The sequence below is a fragment of the Heterodontus francisci genome, unplaced genomic scaffold (assembly GCF_036365525.1).
Source record: "Heterodontus francisci isolate sHetFra1 unplaced genomic scaffold, sHetFra1.hap1 HAP1_SCAFFOLD_592, whole genome shotgun sequence".
NCBI lineage: Eukaryota > Metazoa > Chordata > Chondrichthyes > Heterodontiformes > Heterodontidae > Heterodontus > Heterodontus francisci.
In genome coordinates, this window is record NW_027140616.1 from 788,304 (window position 1) to 810,152 (window position 21,849).

General features: G+C 52.6%; 1 protein-coding gene across 1 annotated transcript in view; it reads right to left on the reverse strand.

Annotated features, from left to right (window-relative positions):
- uimc1 (ubiquitin interaction motif containing 1) overlaps positions 1–21,849 on the reverse strand; it is a gene marked incomplete at its 5' end in the record, with an annotated part of 139,954 nt that overhangs the window by 91,963 nt on the left and 26,142 nt on the right. The window contains 3 exons of the mRNA XM_068025761.1: positions 3,942–4,116; positions 4,637–4,713; positions 19,369–19,460. Coding sequence (XP_067881862.1) covers positions 3,942–4,116; positions 4,637–4,713; positions 19,369–19,460 — 344 coding nt within the window. The remainder of the gene's footprint in view (positions 1–3,941; positions 4,117–4,636; positions 4,714–19,368; positions 19,461–21,849) is intronic.

Sequence of the window (21,849 nt, forward strand, 5' to 3'; positions counted from 1 at the left end):
CAGAGCACTGATGGTATGCACTGTCACTAGCAGAGCACTGATGGTATGCACTGTCACCAGCAGAGCACTGATTGTATGCACTGTTTGTAGCAGAGCACTGATCGTATGCACTGTCACTAGCAGAGCACTGATTCTATGCACTGTTTGTAGCAGAGTACTGATCGTATGCACTGTCACTAGCAGAGCACAGACTGTATTCACTGTCACTAGCAGAGCATTGATCGTATGCACTGTCACTAGCAGAGCACTGATTGTATGCACTGTCACTAGCAGAGCATTGATCGTATGCACTGTCACTAGCAGAGCACTGATGGTATGCACTGTCACTAGCAGAGCACTGATTGTATGCACTGTCACTAGCAGAGCACTGATGGTATGCACTGTCACTAGCAGAGCACTGATGGTATGCACTGTCACTAGCAGAGCACTGATGGTATGCACTGTCACTAGCAGAGCACTGATCGTATGCACTGTCACCAGCAGAGCACTGATCGTATGCACTGTCATGAGCAGAGCACTGATCGTATGCACTGTCACCAGCAGAGCACTGATTCTATGCACTGTTTGTAGCAGAGCACTGATGGTATGCACTGTCACTAGCAGAGCACTGATCGTATGCACTGTCACTAGCAGAGCACTGATGGTATGCACTGTCACTAGCAGAGCACTGATTGTATGCACTGTCACTAGCAGAGCACTGATCGTATGCACTGTCACTAGCAGAGCACTGATGGTATGCACTGTCACTAGCAGAGCACTGATGGTATGCACTGTCACTAGCAGAGCACTGATCGTATGCACTGTCACGAGCAGAGCACTGATCGTATGCACTGTCACGAGCAGAGCACTGATTGTATGCACTGTCACTAGCAGAGCACTGATGGTATGCACTGTCACTAGCAGAGCACTGATGGTATGCACTGTCACCAGCAGAGCACTGATTGTATGCACTGTTTGTAGCAGAGCACTGATCGTATGCACTGTCACTAGCAGAGCACTGATTCTATGCACTGTTTGTAGCAGAGTACTGATCGTATGCACTGTCACTAGCAGAGCACAGACTGTATTCACTGTCACTAGCAGAGCATTGATCGTATGCACTGTCACTAGCAGAGCACTGATTGTATGCACTGTCACTAGCAGAGCATTGATCGTATGCACTGTCACTAGCAGAGCACTGATGGTATGCACTGTCACTAGCAGAGCACTGATTGTATGCACTGTCACTAGCAGAGCACTGATGGTATGCACTGTCACTAGCAGAGCACTGATGGTATGCACTGTCACTAGCAGAGCACTGATGGTATGCACTGTCACTAGCAGAGCACTGATCGTATGCACTGTCACCAGCAGAGCACTGATCGTATGCACTGTCATGAGCAGAGCACTGATCGTATGCACTGTCACCAGCAGAGCACTGATTCTATGCACTGTTTGTAGCAGAGCACTGATGGTATGCACTGTCACTAGCAGAGCACTGATCGTATGCACTGTCACTAGCAGAGCACTGATGGTATGCACTGTCACTAGCAGAGCACTGATTGTATGCACTGTCACTAGCAGAGCACTGATCGTATGCACTGTCACTAGCAGAGCACTGATGGTATGCACTGTCACTAGCAGAGCACTGATGGTATGCACTGTCACTAGCAGAGCACTGATCGTATGCACTGTCACGAGCAGAGCACTGATCGTATGCACTGTCACGAGCAGAGCACTGATTGTATGCACTGTCACTAGCAGAGCACTGATGGTATGCACTGTCACTAGCAGAGCACTGATTGTCTGCACTGTCACTAGCAGAGCACTGATCGTATGCACTGTCACTAGCAGAGCACTGATGGTATGCACTGTCACTAGCAGAGCACTGATGGTATGCACTGTCACCAGCAGAGCACTGATTGTATGCACTGTTTGTAGCAGAGCACTGATCGTATGCACTGTCACTAGCAGAGCACTGATTCTATGCACTGTTTGTAGCAGAGTACTGATCGTATGCACTGTCACTAGCAGAGCACAGACTGTATTCACTGTCACTAGCAGAGCATTGATCGTATGCACTGTCACTAGCAGAGCACTGATTGTATGCACTGTCACTAGCAGAGCATTGATCGTATGCACTGTCACTAGCAGAGCACTGATGGTATGCACTGTCACTAGCAGAGCACTGATTGTATGCACTGTCACTAGCAGAGCACTGATGGTATGCACTGTCACTAGCAGAGCACTGATGGTATGCACTGTCACTAGCAGAGCACTGATGGTATGCACTGTCACTAGCAGAGCACTGATCGTATGCACTGTCACCAGCAGAGCACTGATCGTATGCACTGTCATGAGCAGAGCACTGATCGTATGCACTGTCACCAGCAGAGCACTGATTCTATGCACTGTTTGTAGCAGAGCACTGATGGTATGCACTGTCACTAGCAGAGCACTGATCGTATGCACTGTCACTAGCAGAGCACTGATGGTATGCACTGTCACTAGCAGAGCACTGATTGTATGCACTGTCACTAGCAGAGCACTGATCGTATGCACTGTCACTAGCAGAGCACTGATGGTATGCACTGTCACTAGCAGAGCACTGATGGTATGCACTGTCACTAGCAGAGCACTGATCGTATGCACTGTCACGAGCAGAGCACTGATCGTATGCACTGTCACGAGCAGAGCACTGATCGTATGCACTGTCACCAGCAGAGCACTGATTCTATGCACTGTTTGTAGCAGAGCACTGATGGTATGCACTGTCACCAGCAGAGCACTGATTCTATGCACTGTTTGTAGCAGAGCACTGATGGTATGCACTGTCACTAGCAGAGCACTGATTGTATGCACTGTCACCAGCAGAGCACTGATTCTATGCACTGTTTGTAGCAGAGCACTGATGGTATGCACTGTCACTAGCAGAGCACTGATTGTATGCACTGTCACTAGCAGAGCACTGTTCGTATGCACTGTCACTAGCAGAGCACTGATTGTATGCACTGTCACTAGCAGAGCACTGTTCGTATGCACTGTCACTAGCAGAGCACTGATTGTATGCACTGTTTGTAGCAGAGCACTGATGGTATGCACTGTCACCAGCAGAGCACTGATTCTTTGCACTGTTTGTAGCAGAGCACTGATGGTATGCACTGTCACTAGCAGAGCACTGATGGTATGCACTGTCACTAGCAGAGCACTGATTGTATGCACTGTCACTAGCAGAGCACTGTTCGTATGCACTGTCACTAGCAGAGCACTGATCGTATGCACTGTCACTAGCAGAGCACTGATGGTATGCACTGTCACTAGCAGAGCACTGATTCTATGCACTGTTTGTAGCAGAGCACTGATGGTATGCACTGTCACTAGCAGAGCACTGATGGTATGCACTGTCACTAGCAGAGCACTGATTGTATGCACTGTCACTAGCAGAGCACTGATTGTATGCACTGTCACTAGCAGAGCACTGATGGTATGCACTGTCACTAGCAGAGCACTGATTGTCTGCACTGTCACTAGCAGAGCACTGATCGTATGCACTGTCACTAGCAGAGCACTGATGGTATGCACTGTCACTAGCAGAGCACTGATGGTATGCACTGTCACTAGCAGAGCACTGATTGTATGCACTGTTTGTAGCAGAGCACTGATCGTATGCACTGTCACTAGCAGAGCACTGATTCTATGCACTGTTTGTAGCAGAGTACTGATCGTATGCACTGTCACTAGCAGAGCACTGATCGTATGCACTGTTTGTAGCAGAGCACTGATTCTATGCACTGTTTGTAGCAGAGCACTGATCGTATGCACTGTCACTAGCAGAGCACTGATCGTATGCACTGTTTGTAGCAGAGCACTGATTCTATGCACTGTTTGTAGCAGAGCACTGATCGTATGCACTGTCACCAGCAGATCTCTGTCCCTGTCCACAGACACGAGGATGCTCTTACCTTGCCACTTGCCCTCTCCGTCACTGGCACCGTTACAATCTGCTGCATGCACCTCGATCTTTTCCAATGGGAAACGTTGCCCACAAAGTGGACACTCAACACAAGCTTTCTTAGATGTAGTGACAGGACGAAGTTCCTCAGCATCATCCTCTATCAATACCACATCTTCAGGCTCCTGAGGGAGAGACAGAGAGAGAGAGAGAGAGAGAACAGGAAGCAACACTCAGCACACCAAGAAACAGTGAGTCAACATCTCCATTGGCAGCAGCAACATATAGGAGCTGTACTATACTATACTATGCTGGGCCATCCAATCTGCAGCTCAGAATAGGTCAATCAGCCCATCTGGTCTATGCCAGCATTCAAAATCCACACAAGCTCTCTCCCCCTTGATTCACCTCTTCCCTGCCCCTGTGTAGCTCTATTCTCTTTTCCCTCATGTATACATCAGGTCTCCCCTTAAATGTTTAAATGTGATACATTTCAATTAATTCAAGTGGCAGTGTGTTCCACATTCTCACCACTCTGTGAAGAAATTCCTCCTAAATGCTTTATTTGATCTGCTCGTGGCGATCTCCATTAGCAGCTCACTATATCCAGTAAGGACAGGGCTAGAAGTTAGAGAAGCACAACTGAGAAGAAGGTGACTGTTTAATCAACATCCTTAACACCCTGAGCCCTCCCTTCCAACTAACCTGGGCTGATACCACGTCGGATCCCTGTGGGACTTTGCTCTCTGGCTGCATGTCTTCAGATGAGATCTGCTGTGTCTCTGTAGAATGACAAGTAAACATTCTGTAACTTGACCCAAAGTCCTCACCGCCTACACCTGAGATAACACACCAAGTCACCCTGCACTGCTCACTATATAGTGACTCACCCACTCCTGAGTGCCGATCAGATTTAGACACACAGTCCCTCTGCACTATCCCATCCAACACTCCCAGAGCAAGTACAGCATGACTGTCTGACCCCAAGATGTGCTTCAAACCACATACTGCACCATCACTAAGACCGCCTATGTCCGTAACAACATTGACTCCGCCCCTGCCTCTGCTCATCTGCTGTTGAAACCCTCATCCATACCTTTATTACCTCTAGACTTGAATTGACAGTCCTGCTGGCCTCCCACATTCTACCTTCCGTAAAACTTAAGTCATCCAAAACTCTGCTGTCTCCCACCAAGTTCCATTCACCCATCACCCCTGTGCTCACTGACCTACACTGGCTCCTGGTCAAGCAATGCCTCAATTTTCAAATTCTCATCCTTGTTTCCAAACCACTCCATGGCCTCACCCCTCCCTAACTCTGTAATCTCCTCCAGCCCCACTGTTGGCCAGAGCATTAAACAAGTAATTATTGGAGCTTGTAAAGAAGGCAATGTAATAGTTACAGGAGACTTTAATCTTCACGTAGACTGGAACAATCAAATTGGTAAAGGTGGTCTGGAAGATGCATTTGTAGAATGTTTGCATTAGAACATAAGAAATAGGAGCAGGAGTAGGCTTTCATGACAGTTTTAAGAATATGCTGTGGAACCAACAAGGGATAAAGCTATTTCAGATTTAGTATTGTGCAATGTCACAGTAAACGATCCACTGGCAAATAGTGATCATACTACAACTGAATTCCATATTAAGTCTGAAAACTACAATCACAAACAACAATCTTAAACCTAAACAAAGCCAATTACATTGAATGAGGGGAGAACTGGCTAAGGTTGATTGGGTAAATAGACTAAAAGGTATGGCAGTAAATAAACAGTGGGAAACGTTTAAATAAACAATTCAAAATGTTCAGCAAAAATACAATCCATTAAAAAACAAAAATTCAGCAAGATAGATCCATCCGTGGCTTAGTAAGGAGGTTAAGGATACTATTAGACTAAAAGAGGCTCATAATCTTGAAAAGAATAGTATTAAGCCTGAGGACTGGGAGTGTTTTAGAAACCAGCAAAGGGTGACCAAAAAGTCTGTCTTCACAGTAGAAGACACAAATAACATACCAGAAATAGAGGGTAATCTAGGGCTAATCAGAGCGAGGAAATTAAGATAATTGATATCAGCAGAGAACAAGCACTGGAAAAACTTAAGGGTTTAAAATCCGGCAAATGCCCAGGACCTGATGTCTTACATCCTCGAGTTCTAAAAGAGGTAACTGCAGGGATAGTGCATGCAGTGGTTTTGATTTTCCAAAGTTGCCTTGATTCTAGAACGGTCCCAGCAGATTGGAAGACAGCAAATGTAACACTGTCTTTCAAGAAAGGAGAGGAAGAGAAAACAGTAAACTATAGGGCAGTTAGTCTAACATCAGTCGTCGGGAAAATGCTGGAATCTATTAAGGAAGTCTGAAGTCTTAAAAATGATAATATGATCAGACATGGTTTTACAAAAGGGAAATTGTGTTTGACAAATTTATAACAGTTTTTTGAGGATGTAACCAGTAGGGTAGATAAAGAGGAACCAGTAGATACAGTATACTTGGATTTCCAAAAGGCATTCGATAAGGTGCCACATAAAAGGTTAATACGCAAGATAAGGGCTCATGGAGTTGGGGGTAACATATCAGCATTGATCGAGGATTGGTTAATGGACAGGAAGAAAACAGTATGGCTAAATGGGGCATTTTCAATTTGGCAGGCAGCAAATAGTGGCATGCCACAAGGATCAGTGCTGGGGCCTTAGCTATTTCCAACCTACATTAATGACTTAAGACAAAAAGATCAAGAGTAATATATCTAAGTTTGTTGACAATACAAAGGCAGGAGGGAATGTAAGCTGTTAGGAGGACACAGAGAGGCTGCAAAGAGTTATAGATAAAGTGAGTGGGCAACAAGCTGGCAGATGGAGTGCAATGTGGGGATGTGTGAGCTTACTGACATTCGTAGTAATAGAAAAGCAGAATATTTTTTCAAAGGTGTGAAACTTGTAACAGGGTATGCGTGTAAAAGGAACCCAGAAAGTTAGCAGGCAGGTACAGCAAGCAATTAGGAAGGCAAATGGCAGGTTGGCCTTTATTGTAAACGGATTGGAGTACAAAAATGAAGATGTCTTGCTACAATTGTACATTGGGCTTTGCTGAGACCACATGTGAAGCACTGTGTGCAATTTTGGTCTCTATATCTAAGGAAGGATATACTTGCCTTGGAGGCGGTACAGCCAAGGTTCACAGGAATGAGAAGAACAAACAAAGAACAAAGAAAATGACAGCACAGGAACAGGCCCTTCGGCCCTCCAAGCCTGCGCTGATCCAGATCCTCTATTTAAACATGACGCCTATTTTCTAAGGGTCTGTATCTCGAGTCGCTCTGAACAGGCTCCAGAAGCTGGCCGAGCGCGTCTACCCTGAGGCACAGTGTGGCTTTCGTGCAGAGAGATCGACTATTGACATGCTGTTCTCCCTTCGTCAGATACAGGAGAAATGCCGTGAACAACAGATGCCCCTCTACATTGCTTTCATTGATCTCACCAAAGCCTTTGACCTCGTCAGCAGACGTGGTCTCTTCAGACTACTAGAAAAGATCGGATGTCCACCAAAGCTACTAAGTATCATCACCTCATTCCATGACAATATGAAAGGCACAATTCAACATGGTGGCTCCTCATCAGAGCCCTTTCCTATCCTGAGTGGTGTGAAACAGGGCTGTGTTCTTGCACCCACACTTTTTGGGATTTTCTTCTCCCTGCTGCTTTCACATGCGTTCAAATCCTCTGAAGAAGGAATTTTCCTCCACACAAGATCAGGGGGCAGGTTGTTCAACCTTGCCCGTCTAAGAGCGAAGTCCAAAGTACGGAAAGTCCTCATCAGAGAACTCCTCTTTGCTGACGATGCTGCTTTAACATCTCACACTGAAGAATGCCTGCAGAGTCTCATCGACAGGTTTGCGTCTGCCTGCAATGAATTTGGCCTAACCATCAGCCTCAAGAAAACGAACATCATGGGGCAGGATGTCAGAAATGCTCCATCCATCAATATTGGCGACCACGCTCTGGAAGTGGTTCAAGAGTTCACCTACCTAGGCTCAACTATCACCAGTAACCTGTCTCTAGATGCAGAAATCAACAAGCGCATGGGTAAGGCTTCCACTGCTATGTCCAGACTGGCCAAGAGAGTGTGGGAAAATGGCGCACTGACACGGAACACAAAAGTCCGAGTGTATCAGGCCTGTGTCCTCAGTACCTTGCTCTACGGCAGCGAGGCCTGGACAACGTATGCCAGCCAAGAGCGACGTCTCAATTCATTCCATCTTCGCTGCCTTCGGAGAATACTTGGCATCAGGTGGCAGGACTATATCTCCAACACAGAAGTCCTTGAAGCGGCCAACACCCCCAGCTTATACACACTACTGAGTCAGCGGCGCTTGAGATGGCTTGGCCACGTGAGCCGCATGGAAGATGGCAGGATCCCCAAAGACACATTGTACAGCGAGCTCGCCACTGGTATCAGACCCACCGGCCGTCCATGTCTCCGTTATAAAGACGTCTGCAAACGCGACATGAAATCGTGTGACATTGATCACAAGTCGTGGGAGTCAGTTGCCAGCATTCGCCAGAGCTGGCGGGCAGCCATAAAGACAGGGCTAAATTGTGGCGAGTCGAAGAGACTTAGTAGTTGGCAGGAAAAAAGACAGAGGCGCAAGGGGAGAGCCAACTGTGCAACAGCCCCAACCAACAAATTTCTCTGCAGCACCTGTGGAAGAGCCTGTCACTCCAGAATTGGCCTTTATAGCCACTCCAGGCGCTGCTTCACAAACCACTGACCACCTCCAGGCGCGTATCCATTGTCTCTCGAGATAAGGAGGCCCAAAAGAAAGAAAGAAAAAAGAAGTATCTCTTTACTTCCTGCCCATTCATGTATCTGTCTAGATACATCTTAAAAGATGCTATCGTGCCCACGTCTACCACCTCCGCTGGCAACGCGTTCCAGGCACCCAACACCCTCTGCGTAAAGAACTTTCCACGCATATCCCCCCTAAACATTTCCCCTTTCACTTTGAACTCGTGACCCCTAGAAGGTTGTCCTATGATGAAAGGCTGAGTAAATTGAGTCTATATTCTCTGGAGTTTCGAAGAATAAGAGATGATCGCATTGAAACATAAGATTCTGAAGGGGCTTGACAGGGTTGACACTGAGAAGTTGTTTCTCCTGGCTGAGAATCAAGAACACAGGGACACAGTCTCAGGATAAGGGGTCAATCACACAGGACTGAGAGGAGAAATTTCTTTACTGAGGGGGTTGTGAATCTTTGGAATTGTCTACCCCAGAAGGTTGTGGATGCTCCATCGTTTAGTATATTTAAGGCTGAGATAGATGGATTTTTGGTCTCTCAGGGAATCAAGGGATATGGGGAGAGGGCGGGAAAGTGTCGCTGAGGATCAGCCATGATTGTATTGCATGGCGGAGCAGGCTCGAGGGGCCGAATGGTCTACTCCTGCTCCTATTTCTTATGTTCTTACATACAGCACGGGTTACAGCAAAGTAAAGCTCCCTCTACACTGTCCCAGCAAACACTCCCAAGACAGGTACAGCACGGGGTTAGAAAAAAATGGGATTGGCTGGGCAATTCGTGAAGCACTTCCTGTCTGCAATCGGGGGAGCAGCTGCACCTGCAACTAGAGAGTGAGGACTGGAGTAACTGGAGAGAGGTGACTGCACAGTGGAGAGAGCTGCATTTATTGTGGAACTGTTGCACTTTTTCAAGGACTAACAAGACCTGCAAGCCATTTTGGAGAGGTGGGTGTTGGAGCACCAGAGAACTGTTTGTTGTTTGGACTGTTGGGGGAGGGAGCAGGCACCAGAAGATCCAGGAGTGGGGCTGCTAAATTCTGTAGGAAGCCCCTGTATTTGCTCGTGTTTACCTTCCATCCTGCACAAAAGGGGCTCCCTCTCCATCCCCAAATGTGTGGCTCGGGATGGCTGGAGCTGCCCGGCTGAAGACAATCTTTATCGAACTGAAGGAAAAGGAGAGAACTGGGCACTCTAGCCCACCCGGGCGAAGAGCCCTCCCCTAACTGGAAGACTGGACTGTGGACTCTGCAGTAAGGTGCTCCAACCACCAATTGAACAGTAACATCCTCGCAGCCCTTCTCTCCCTTCCATCACTCGGCCACCTACCCTCTCCTCGTCCTTTTCAGCCCTATCCTCCTCTACTCCCATTTCCCCCCACCCCAAACCCACATCATACTGCTAGTGTTTAAAAGAAAACTGTTGTGTGCTTTGTTTCTTGGGGTTGGGCATGGCTCTTCGACCCCATGGCAAGCCCCTCTTTGTCGGTGGCGGGGCCTTCTCGCACGTATGCTGCTGCGGCTGCACCTGTTGCCCCGTCACCGTTTGCGCTGGTAACATCAAAGCATGAGGTCAAGAGCTATGTCCACCCCAATATGTCAATAGAGGTATGCGTGAAGGCAATGGCCGAGGTTGTCAGCCCTTCGGCCATTGTTGCTGCCTCAAAAATGTACGGGAAGGCAGTGTTTTTCCTGAAGACCGAGCGGGCGGTGTCCCTGGCTCTGAGCAAGGGGCTCACCGTGGGCGGGACCTTTCTGCCAGTGGACCCCCTGGAGGGCACTGCGCAACAGGTCATTCTGTCGAATGTCCCGCCCTTCATTGCTGGTGAGCTCCTCCTTCCCCACCTGCACCATCTGGGGAGGTAAAGACAGGGCTTACCCCAGTCCTGCTCAGTCTTCGGGAGAACAGCCTCCGGCATGTGTACTCCTTCCGCTGCGAGTTATTTATGCAGCTGGTGCGGGAGGAGGTCACTTCAATGTGGAGTTCCAGGGGATGGCCTACCGCGTCTTCTGGACCTTGGACGGGGCGTGGTGCCATGTCTGCAAGGGAGTGGGGCATGTTTGTAAGAACTGCCACAACCTCCCAGCTGCCAACTCCACCTCAGCAGCCCAGGGTGGTGCTGCTGCACCTCCTCCCACTCCCCCTACACCTCCACCAGATACCGTTCAGTCGGTAACGGAGGCTGTGGTTTTCACAGCCTCTGGTGGGGAGGCAGGTACCCGTCCAAGTGGAAGGAAGGCGCAGAGGAAAAATAAACATAGAGAGGTGCGTCCCCTGGACACCGTGGCACAACCCGAGCCTGAGCTCAGCCCAAGGTCCGCTCCTGGGGAATCCACCTGCCCCAGGGCTGGGCTCAGGCCCAGGGTGACCAGGCAAAAAGTGGGTGCGGAGGCAGAGACCCCTGATGACATGGAGGTCTCTGAGTCTCCGCGCCCCTCCCGGAATATGAGGAGCAGACGTCCCTCCTCTGAAGAAGGCCCTGAACCATGGGGTCCATCTCCTGGTGTGGGTCCTCAGGCTCCCCCTGCCACCAGCACGATCAGGGCCTCGAGCCCTGGGCGGGAACCCTCCACCCCTCGGAACGGAGGTGGGGGAGATGCCCCTGTAATCTTGTGAATTCCTGAGGTGGGGGACCCGCCCTTGGTAGGGGAGTCTGTGGACCTTATGGGAGAAATCATTCCTTTGGCTGATGGGTCGGGTGTCCTGGGTGAGGGCGAGACCTGTGAGGGGTCGCCCTCCCAACAGCCTGATGCTCCTGCCCGGGATGTACCCGACCCAGAGGCCAATCTGTGTACTTCCCTGTCTGCTGGTCCTGTGGGCTCTGGCTCTGGCTGGATTTCCGCAGTCGAGCACTTCCATCTCCCCTGGACCACTCATTGGCCTGGGGACGGAGGTGGAGGGGGGTTCTGAACCGCTGGCACCCACAGGCTCCAGTTCCATTCTTGAACCGAGAGAGGACTCCTCCGCCATCCATCCTGGGGGTGGGATCGTGACGGAGGCGGGACCAGGTGGCGTAGCCAGGACGTCCGCCCCACAGCGTGTGGTGGGTGTGTTGGCTGCTGGCGGTGACGACGCGGAGGAGGATGGGGACTCGATGTGGGGCATGCAGGACAATCTTGATTCCATCGTCAGTGAGGTGGTGGAGTCCCTCGTGCCTCTCACCGAGTCTCCTCTCATCCGCACAGTGGAACTCCGGGATTTCCTCACGGCATGCAGGGGTTGCTGTAATAAAGTACAGCTGGCCGTTGGTCGAATCTGGCGCTGATCATCCAGTCCGTCTGTGCCGCCCTCAAGAAAGCGGGGAAGGGCGCAGGCGTGAAACTGGTTGAGAGGCGCCGATTTACTGCGTTCCTCAATGGATTGCTGGGGGAGTGGAAGGCCAGGTGCACTTCCACTCCCTCCTCACAGTGAGCTGTTGGTGACAATTTTTAAGTACCTTTGACATGAAGATAACCATAGCCAGCCTCAACATCAATTGCAGCAGGAGGTCTCACCGCAAATTTCACAACCTCAGTCCTCAGGGAAGGGAGATATGTGGTGAGCTTTCTGCAGGAAACCCACACCGTTCCAGGAGACGAAGCCTCCTGGCTCCTGGAGTGGAAGGGTGGGGTCGACATGAGTCACCTTACCCTTATTTCTAGTGGGGTGGCTTTCTTGTTGACATGACTTTTCAGCCGGAGATCTTGGAGGTCAAGGAGCTCGTGCTGGGCCACTTGCTCCACCTCGCCGTTCGCCTGGGTAGCGTGCCGCTCCACCTTGTGAACGTGTATGCACCCAGGCCCGGCACGATGCAAGCACACTTCTTTGAAGAAGTGTTCGCTCTCCTGAGCTCCATCTATCGCGGTGAGTGCATCATCCTTGGGAGGGATTTTTACTGTACCCTCGAGATCCAGTCCCCAGTGCAGCCAAGCGTCGGTGGAGAAGTTGAGGGAACTGATCAGCTCCCTCAACTTGGTGGACGTCTGACGAAATCTCCATCCCGAATCCAGTGCCTTCACGTGGGGGTCTGGCGGTGGGGAGTCTCGTGTCGACCGCCTCTACATTTCGCAGGCGTACGTCTCATGCGTCTTGGCGGCCTCCATGCCGCTGTTGCCATGCTCGGACCACCACCTGGTGTGGACGGAGTTCACTCCGCTCCGTACACGGGCGGGATCCGCGTACTGCCACTTTAGCAACCGGCTGCTGGAGGACGAGCAATTCCGGAATTTATTCCATCGATTGTAGACCGACTGGAGAAGGAAGCAGAGGGGCTTCTCCTCCTTGAGGCTATGGTGGCATGTGGGCAAGACTCAACAGATGGGAGCTTGTGTCACTAGCTGTGAGAGAGATTAAATATGGTAGCTTTAACGATCACTACACATGGTGTAGTTTTCTCAATGAAATTGATCCGGATGTAACTGACGAGCACAGCTGCCGATACTTCAATCTCCGATCCTGCTGTCTTCACAGTCCAGAGTGTCTGCAGCCACGGCATGCGGTAAGTCCATTGAGGTGAAGAAGGAGCTGCGGGACCCGAGAGAAGTCCTGTGAAAAGGTGCCCCGAACACCCAAAACATCCACGAACGGCCCCCCCGGCCGCAACTTCAAAGCGCCCGCGGGAGATGGCTCGGAGAGCATCTGCAGCGCACTGTCGGCAATGCTGCATGCCTTGATTTAAACCACTGCAAAAAAAAACCCTTAGCAAATGTAATCACCTCTAAGTCTGCCAAATGATGCTTCACCTCCCGAAGGACGTGGATGAGCTTTCCGGACGTCGATGGTGGGCACTGAGGAAATGGCTTATTACCTGCACCAGATTCCACCCCCCCTCCCCCCCCCTTTTACCCCCCTTCCACCCCCCCCACCCCCGTCCCCTTCCCTGCTCCACCCTCTCAGCTCACCCCCTCACAACCCCGTCCCAGCCCGCCCCCCCCTCGCACCATCTTCACCCCGCACCCCCTTCCCCTGCACCCCCCCCAACCCCCTCCCTCTACCCCTCCCCCTTGCATCCCCTCCTCCCACCGGCACCATCCTACACCTGTGTAGGGGCCCCAACAACCCCACTGCCTTGTGGGCGTCTCGGGAGAGACCAAGGCTAAGGGAGTAAACCCTAACAGAAAATCCGGAGCGGAACCCCGTAGGCGGTCATGTGTCACCTTTGGCATGTTTCCGGCAGTTCCTGCAGCCATACTGGTGCCAAACGTCGTGTCCTGCACTCCTTTGGACCCCACCAGAAAGGCCGAGAGGGGGGTTTTGACGACTGGGCAACTCTCAACCTCCATAAATTTGCCCAGGCATGCGCCATGGAGAGGTCACTCCATAGTTGCCTCACAGCGACTAAAACAACACGGAAGGCAGCAGTTACGGGTTATAAGTCCAGATAAATTGGCGTAGAAACTGGGCGCCACGGGTTGCCTTTGTCGGTGGGAGAGGTCATTGCACCTCACTGGACAGCTACCGCCTGCCTCAAACCGGGCAGCCCCCGGTCAATAAGGTTCTGTCCCGCCACAGTCTGCCTGCTTCAATGGGTGCTTGGAGCTCAGGGTCATTGCCCGAAAGGTGGACTGATACACCGCACCAAACAACATGAAAAAAGGAAAGAAGGTACCAGCCCTTCGCTTTGCAAGCTGGAACGTCAGAACTATGTGTCCTGGCCTGTCGGAAGACCTTACACAAATCAACGATTCTCGGAAGACCGCCATCATTAACAACGAGCTCAGTAGATTCAATGTGGACATTGCAGCACTTCAGGAGACTCGCCTCCCCGCGAGTGGCTCTCTAGCAGAGCAAGACTACACCTTCTTCTGGCAGGGCAGGGATCCTGAAGAACCAAGACAGCATGGAGTGGGCTTCGCCATCAGAAACTCCTTGCTCAGCATGATAGAGCCTCCCTCAAATGGCTCGGAACGCATACTGTCCATCCGACTGCTCACCACCTCTACTCAGCATCTATGCTCCAACACTCTGCTCCGCACCTGAAGCTAAAGACCAGTTCTATGAACAACTCCATAACATCATTAGCAGCATCCCCAACACCGAACACCTATTCCTGCTGGGGGACTTTAATGCCAGGGTTGGGGCCGACCATGACTCATGGCCCTCCTGCCTTGGGCGCTATGGCGTTGGAAGGATGAATGAGAACGGGCAGAGACTGCTTGAGTTGTGTACCTATCATAACCTCTGCATCACCAACTCGTTCTTTCACACTAAACCCTGTCACCAGGTTTCATGGAGGCACCCAAGATCACGTCGTTGGCACCAGCTAGACCTCATTGTCACAAGGCGAGCCGCCTTAAACAGTGTTCAAATCACACGCAGCTTCCACAGTGCGGACTGCGACACCGACCACTCCCTGGTGTGCAGCAAGGTTAGACTCAGACCAAAGAAGTTGCATCATTCCAAGCAGAAGGGCCACCCGCGCATCAACACGAGCAGAATTTCTCACCCACAGCTGTTACAAAAATTTCTAAATTCACTTGTAACAGCCCTTCAAAACACTCCCACAGGGGATGCTGAGACCAAGTGGGCCCACATCAGAGACGCCATCTATGAGTCAGCTTTGACCACCTACGGCAAAAGTGCGAAGAGAAATGCAGACTGATTTCAATCTCATAATGAAGAGCTGGAACCTGTCATAGCCGCTAAGCGCATTGCACTTTTGAACTACAAGAAAGCCCCCAGCGATTTAACATCCGCAGCACTTAAAGCAGCCAGAAGTACTGCACAAAGAACAGCTAGGCGTTGCGCAAACGACTACTGGCAACACCTATGCAGTCATATTCAGCTGGCCTCAGACACCGGAAACATCAGAGGAATGTATGATGGCATGAAGAGAGCTCTTGGGCCAACCATCAAGAAGATCACCCCCCTCAAATCTAAATCGGGGGACATAATCACTGACCAACGCAAACAGATGGACCGCTGGGTTGAGCACTACCTAGAACTGTACTCCAGGGAGAATGTCTGTGTCATATCTGTGTCTTCTGTCAGGAGTACGCAAAGGGGTCAACCAAGAGGTGGGAAGCCGAGATTGGGCGCCTGGAGAGGAAGGTGCTCGACTTGGAGTCCCGCCTCGGTCATGCCGTCACGGACCCGGCCCTGTAGCAGGCATACAAAGAGAAGGGCACGCTGAGAGACCTGCAGCTCATAGGGTCCCGAAGCGCGTATGTGAGGTCGCGGACCCAGATCCTGGAAGGTTTGGACCGCGCCTCACCCTTCTTCTACTTGCTGGAAAAATGGCGGGTGCTCCGTTAGCAGCTCGTTGAACTGCTGGCCGACGACGGATCCTCCATCACGGATCCGGAGGGAATAGGCCTCCTCGTCCGTACCTATTACAGTGCGTTGTTCTCTCCGGATCCGTCCAGGAAGGACGCGCGCAGAGTTTTGTGGGAGGACCTGCCAAAGGTCAGCCTGGAGGACGCCGGTAGATTGGAGGCTCCGCTCACGTTGGTGCAGCTGACCGGCACCCTCCACCAGCTCTCGAGGGACAAATCCCCGGGGCTGGACAGGCTGACCGTGGAGTTCCTCAGGACATTCAGGGACGTCCTGGGGGATGATTACGCGCGGGTCCTGGGGGAAAGCCTGTCGACCGGGGAGATGCCCTGCTGCCGAAGAAGGACGATCTCCGCCTGCTTAAAAACTGGCGCCCGGTCTCCCTCCTCAGCACGGATTATAAGATCTTTGCCCGGATTATGTCTACCAGCCTGAGCTCCATGCTGGCCCACATGATCCACCCCAACCAGTCCTACACGGTCCTGGGCCGGTCCATCCAGAACAACATCCACCTGGTCCGGGACTTGATCCATCTTTCCCAGAGGACTGGTCTGTCGGTCGCCTTTCTCTCCCTCGATCAGGAGAAGGCGTTCGACAGGGTGGATCACGAATACCTTTTCGGGACTCTGCGCGCTTTCGGACTCAGGCCGCATTTTGTGGCCCGGGTCTGACTTTTGTACGCAGTCGTAGAGTGTCTGGTCAAAGTTAACGGGTCCTTGACGGCTTCCCTTCGCTTTGGGGGAGGAGTGCGTCAGGGATGGCCCATGTCCAGCCAATTGTATACCATCTGCCTGGAGCCGTTCGCAGGAGGTTGATGGGATTGGCTCTGCGCGGGCCGGCAATGCAGGTTGTCCTCTCAGCTTACGCCGATGACGTGCTCCTCGCGGTCACAGATCCCTTTGACTTGTGGAGGATGCGCAACTCCCCAGACCTTTTCTGCTGTGTCCTCCGCAAGGATCAATTGGAAGAAATGTTCTGGACTCCTAGTGGGTCAGAGGGAGATGGACTCCCTGCCGGAGGAGGTAACACCTTATGCGTGGAGCATCACATACCTCCACTATCTGGGAGTCCACCTTAGCACCGCTGAGGAAGCCTGGCTGGCAAAATGGCAGGAGTTGGAGGCGAAGGTCACCACTCGGCTGGGACACTGGACAGGACTGCTCCGAGTGCTTTCCTACAGGGGCTGAGTGTTGGTCATAAACCAACTGGTGGCCTCGATGCTGTGGTACTGGTTGGTCACTCTGGCCCCGCCACCTGCATTCACCACCAAGATCCAGAAGAGACTTGTCGATTTCTTCTGGGGCAAGAGGAAACACTGGATCTCTACCGTGGTCCTGAGTCTCCCGATTGAGGAGGGCGGTCAGTCGCTGGTGTGCATCTGCATCCAGGCTGCGACTCTCCGCCTTCGGACCCTGCAGAGATACCTGTATGTCGAGCGCCCTCCCAGATGGTGTGCACTGGTGACGTATTTTTTCCACCAGTGTCACTGCCTTCAAGACGACACACAGCTCCCGGCGGAGAATGTTAGCCATTCCTCTCTGAAGGAGTTGCCTGTCTTTTACCGGGATCTATTCCGAGTCTCACATCTGCAAATGCGACATGAAGTCCTGTGACATTGATCACAAGTCGTGGGAGTCAGTTGCCAGCCATCGCCAGAGCTGGCGGGCGGCCATAAAGGCGGGGCTAAAGTGTGGCGAGTCGAAGAGACTTAGCAGTTGGCAGGAAAAAAGACAGAAGCGCAAGGGGAGAGCTAACTGTGTAACAGCCCCGACAATCAATTTTTTCTGCAGCACCTGTGGAAGAGTCTGTCATTCTAGTATTGGCCTTTATAGCCACTCCAGGCGCTGCTCCACAAACCATTGACCACCTCCAGGTGCTTACCCATTGTCTCCCGAGACAAGGAGGCCAAAGAAGATTCCGAGTCTGGAACATGGTCGCCTCCAGTCAGGACGCTACCCCGCCGGCGGAGGAGAGCGCCTCGGCTGTCCAGGCGACCGACTCCAGGGATGGACCGGCATGCGGAGGAGTAGCCTAAGCCCCCGGGACGCCCCTCACTGCGGGTGGCTCGGGGGTGCGGAGCGCTCCCGGCCGAGCTGACCCCCACTCGGCTGGAACTGCTCATCGGATCTAGGCCCCGAAACCCTCCTCGGGAGCCGGTCCTTAACAACCCAAGCCACCTCTCGGACATGCCCTCCATGCCATTCCAATCAGCGTGGAGCGGTTTCCTGTACAGACTGCTCCTGCACACTCTCCCCTTCCTCGCCCTCGTCAGCTGGCCGGACACGCCCTGGCGGTCTATGTTTCCATCTGGCGGCGAGGGGACACCCCGATGGAGGTCTCTCTATGTGGGAGTCCTCTCCCTTTACATTGGGGACCTGGGGTGGAGGGTGCTGCACAGGGCAGTCCCGTGCAATAGACTTTTAACTAGGTTCACTGACTACCAGGCTGCCTGTAATTTCTGTATATATGGAGTGTGCGAGGTTGCAGCCCCTCTTTGAGCACTTGAAGGGGCTGCTCCTCAAATTTTGGCTGCACTTCAGTCCCATGCTCCTGATCTTTGGGCACCCGGTGCGCAGGGGTCTGGGCCGGGAGCAGGATCTCCTCGTCCGTCTGCTCCTGGGCCTGGCCAAGGTGGCAATTCACAGGTCCAGGCTGCAGGCCGTCGGGGGGTCCGCCCGCGCCCAGGTGTCCCTGGAGAAGGAGCATGCAGTGTCCGCCGGTACGCTTGAGGCCTACCGTGACCGGTGGGCACCACAGGGACTGGAGTGCATCGTCGACGCCGAGAATGGAATCTTAATTTGAGTTTTGTTTTATTTATCTGTTTTTAGTAAAGTTATTTTTATAAAATGTATATAAAGGGGACCTGAGGAATAAAGGCCCCCTCGACAAAAATAAATAAAAGGGGCCTGGGGCATAAAGTCCACCCTAAAAAAAAAACGGGATTAGATACAGAGTAAAGCTCCCTCTACACTGTCGTATTTCAAAAGGTGGTGGATGCTGGGTGAAATGACATATTTAAGATTGAGATCTACGAATTTTTATGAGGATAGATTAACAAGGTTTAGTGATGCAAGATGGAGTTAAGGTACAGATCAAACATGCCCTCCTCCTGCTCCTGTTGTCAGGTTGTTGTCAGGCCTGATAGGCTGAAGTGTCCAGTGACCAGCTGCACACTGATAAGTGACAGTGGGGGGAGTAGGTCCGGGAGGGGCCTGAGTCGATGTTTTACTTCCCACTGTCAGCTGAAGATATTTCAGAACAATTCTCTTCCACCCAACTGGAACTAACAACAGTCACTTCATCCATTAGCTGCTGAACAGCGAGACAGCCCAAATTGTCTACACGTGAACAAGTGGACACTTGCTCACAAACCAACTGATCCATAACTCACCTGCACAAACAAAAAGCACATCTTCCACTGGCTGCACATCGACACTTGCAAAGGAACCTGTATCTCTGCTGTCCTCTGACTCGTCTCCATCACTGGGGCAAGTGAAGATGAAGTGTTACAAGAAAAACGTCAGAAAAGGGCCATCTGTCAGAAAACCCCCTACACAGCACCGTCCCCACAGACACACCTCACAGCACCGTCCCCACAGACACACCTCACAGCACCGTCCCCGCAGACACACCTCACAGCACCGTCCCTGCAGACACACCTCACAGCACCGTCCCCGCAGACACACCTCACAGCACCATCCCCACAGACACACCTCACAGCACCGTTCCCGCAGACACACCTCACAGCACCGTCCCCACAGACACACCTCACAGCATCATCCCCACAGACACACCTCACAGCACCGTCCCCGCAGACACACCTCACAGCACCGTTCCTGCAGACACACCTCACAGCACCGTCCCCGCAGACACACCTCACAGCACCGTTCCTGCAGACACACCTCACAGCACCGTCCCCGCAGACACACCTCAAAGCACCGTCCCCGCAGACACACCTCAAAGCACCGTCCCCACAGACACACCTCACAGCACCGTCCCCGCAGACACACCTCACAGCACCGTCCCCGCAGACACACCTCACAGCACCGTCCCCGCAGACACACCTCACAGCACCGTCCCCGCAGACACACCTCACAGCACCGTCCCCGCAGACACACCTCACAGCACCGTCCCCGCAGACACACCTCACAGCACCGTCCCCGCAGACACACCTCACAGCACCGTCCCCACAGACACACCTCACAGCACCGTCCCCACAGACACACCTCACAGCACCGTCCCTGCAGACACGCAGAGCTCACAGCACCGTCCCCACAGACACACCTCACTGCACCGTCCCTGCAGACACGCAGACTTCACAGCACCGTCCCCACAGACACACCTCACTGCACCGTCCCTGCAGACACAACTCACAGCACCGTCCCTGCAGACACACCTCACAGCACCATTCCTGCAGACATGCACACCTCACTGCACCATCCCCACAGACACACCTCACAGCACCGTTCCTGCAGACATGCACACCTCACTGCACCATCCCCACAGACACACCTCACAGCACCGTCCCTGCAGACACACCTCACAGCACAGTTCCTGCAGACATGCACACCTCACTGCACCATCCCCACAGACACACCTCACTGCACCATCCCCACAGACACACCTCACAGCACCGTCCCTGCAGACACATCTCACAGCACCGTTCCTGCAGACACGCACACCTCACTGCACTGTCCCCACAGACACACCTCACAGCACCGTCCCTGCAGACCTCACTGCACCATCCCCACAGACACACCTCACTGCACTGTCCCCACAGACACAACTCACAGCACCGTCCCAGCAGACACACCTCACAGCACCGTTCCTGCAGACACACCTCACAGCACCGTCCCTGCAGACACACCTCACAGCACCGTCCCTGTAGACACACCTCACAGCACCGTTCCTGCAGACACACCTCACAGCACCGTTCCTGCAGACACACCTCACAGCACCGTTCCTGCAGACACACCTCACAGCACCATCCCCGCAGACACACCTCACAGCACCGTTCCTGCAGACACACCTCACAGCACCGTCCCTACAGACACACCTCACAGCACCGTCCCCACAGACACACCTCACAGCACCGTCCCTACAGACACACCTCACAGCACCGTCCCCACAGACACACCTCACAGCACCGTCCCCACAGACACACCTCACAGCACCGTCCCTGCAGACACACCTCACAGCACCGTCCCTGCAGACACACCTCACAGCACCGTCCCTACAGACACACCTCACAGCACCGTCCCCACAGACACACCTCACAGCACCGTCCCCACAGACACACCTCACTGCACTGTCCCCACAGACACAACTCACAGCACCGTCCCTGCAGACACACCTCACAGCACCGTCCCTGCAGACACACCTCACAGCACCGTCCCTGCAGACACACAGACCTCACTGCACCATCCCCACAGACACACCTCACAGCACCGTCCCTGCAGACACACCTCACAGCACCGTCCCCACAGACACACCTCACAGCACCGTCCCTGCAGACACACCTCACAGCACCGTCCCCACAGACACACCTCACAGCACCGTCCCCACAGACACACCTCACAGCACCGTCCCTGCAGACACACCTCACAGCACCGTCCCTGCAGACACACCTCACAGCACCGTCCCCACAGACACACCTCACAGCACCGTCCCCACAGACACACCTCACAGCACCGTCCCTGCAGACACACAGACCTCACTGCACGTTTCCTCAACCTCCTCCACAGTCCCATTTGGCACATTGTTAGACTAAAGACAGTAGGAATGTGTCATGCAACTTAGGGCACTCACTAAGACGGCACCCCTGCTCTCATCAACGAGACAAACAGACAGTGCTCACACTTCCAAAGAGATT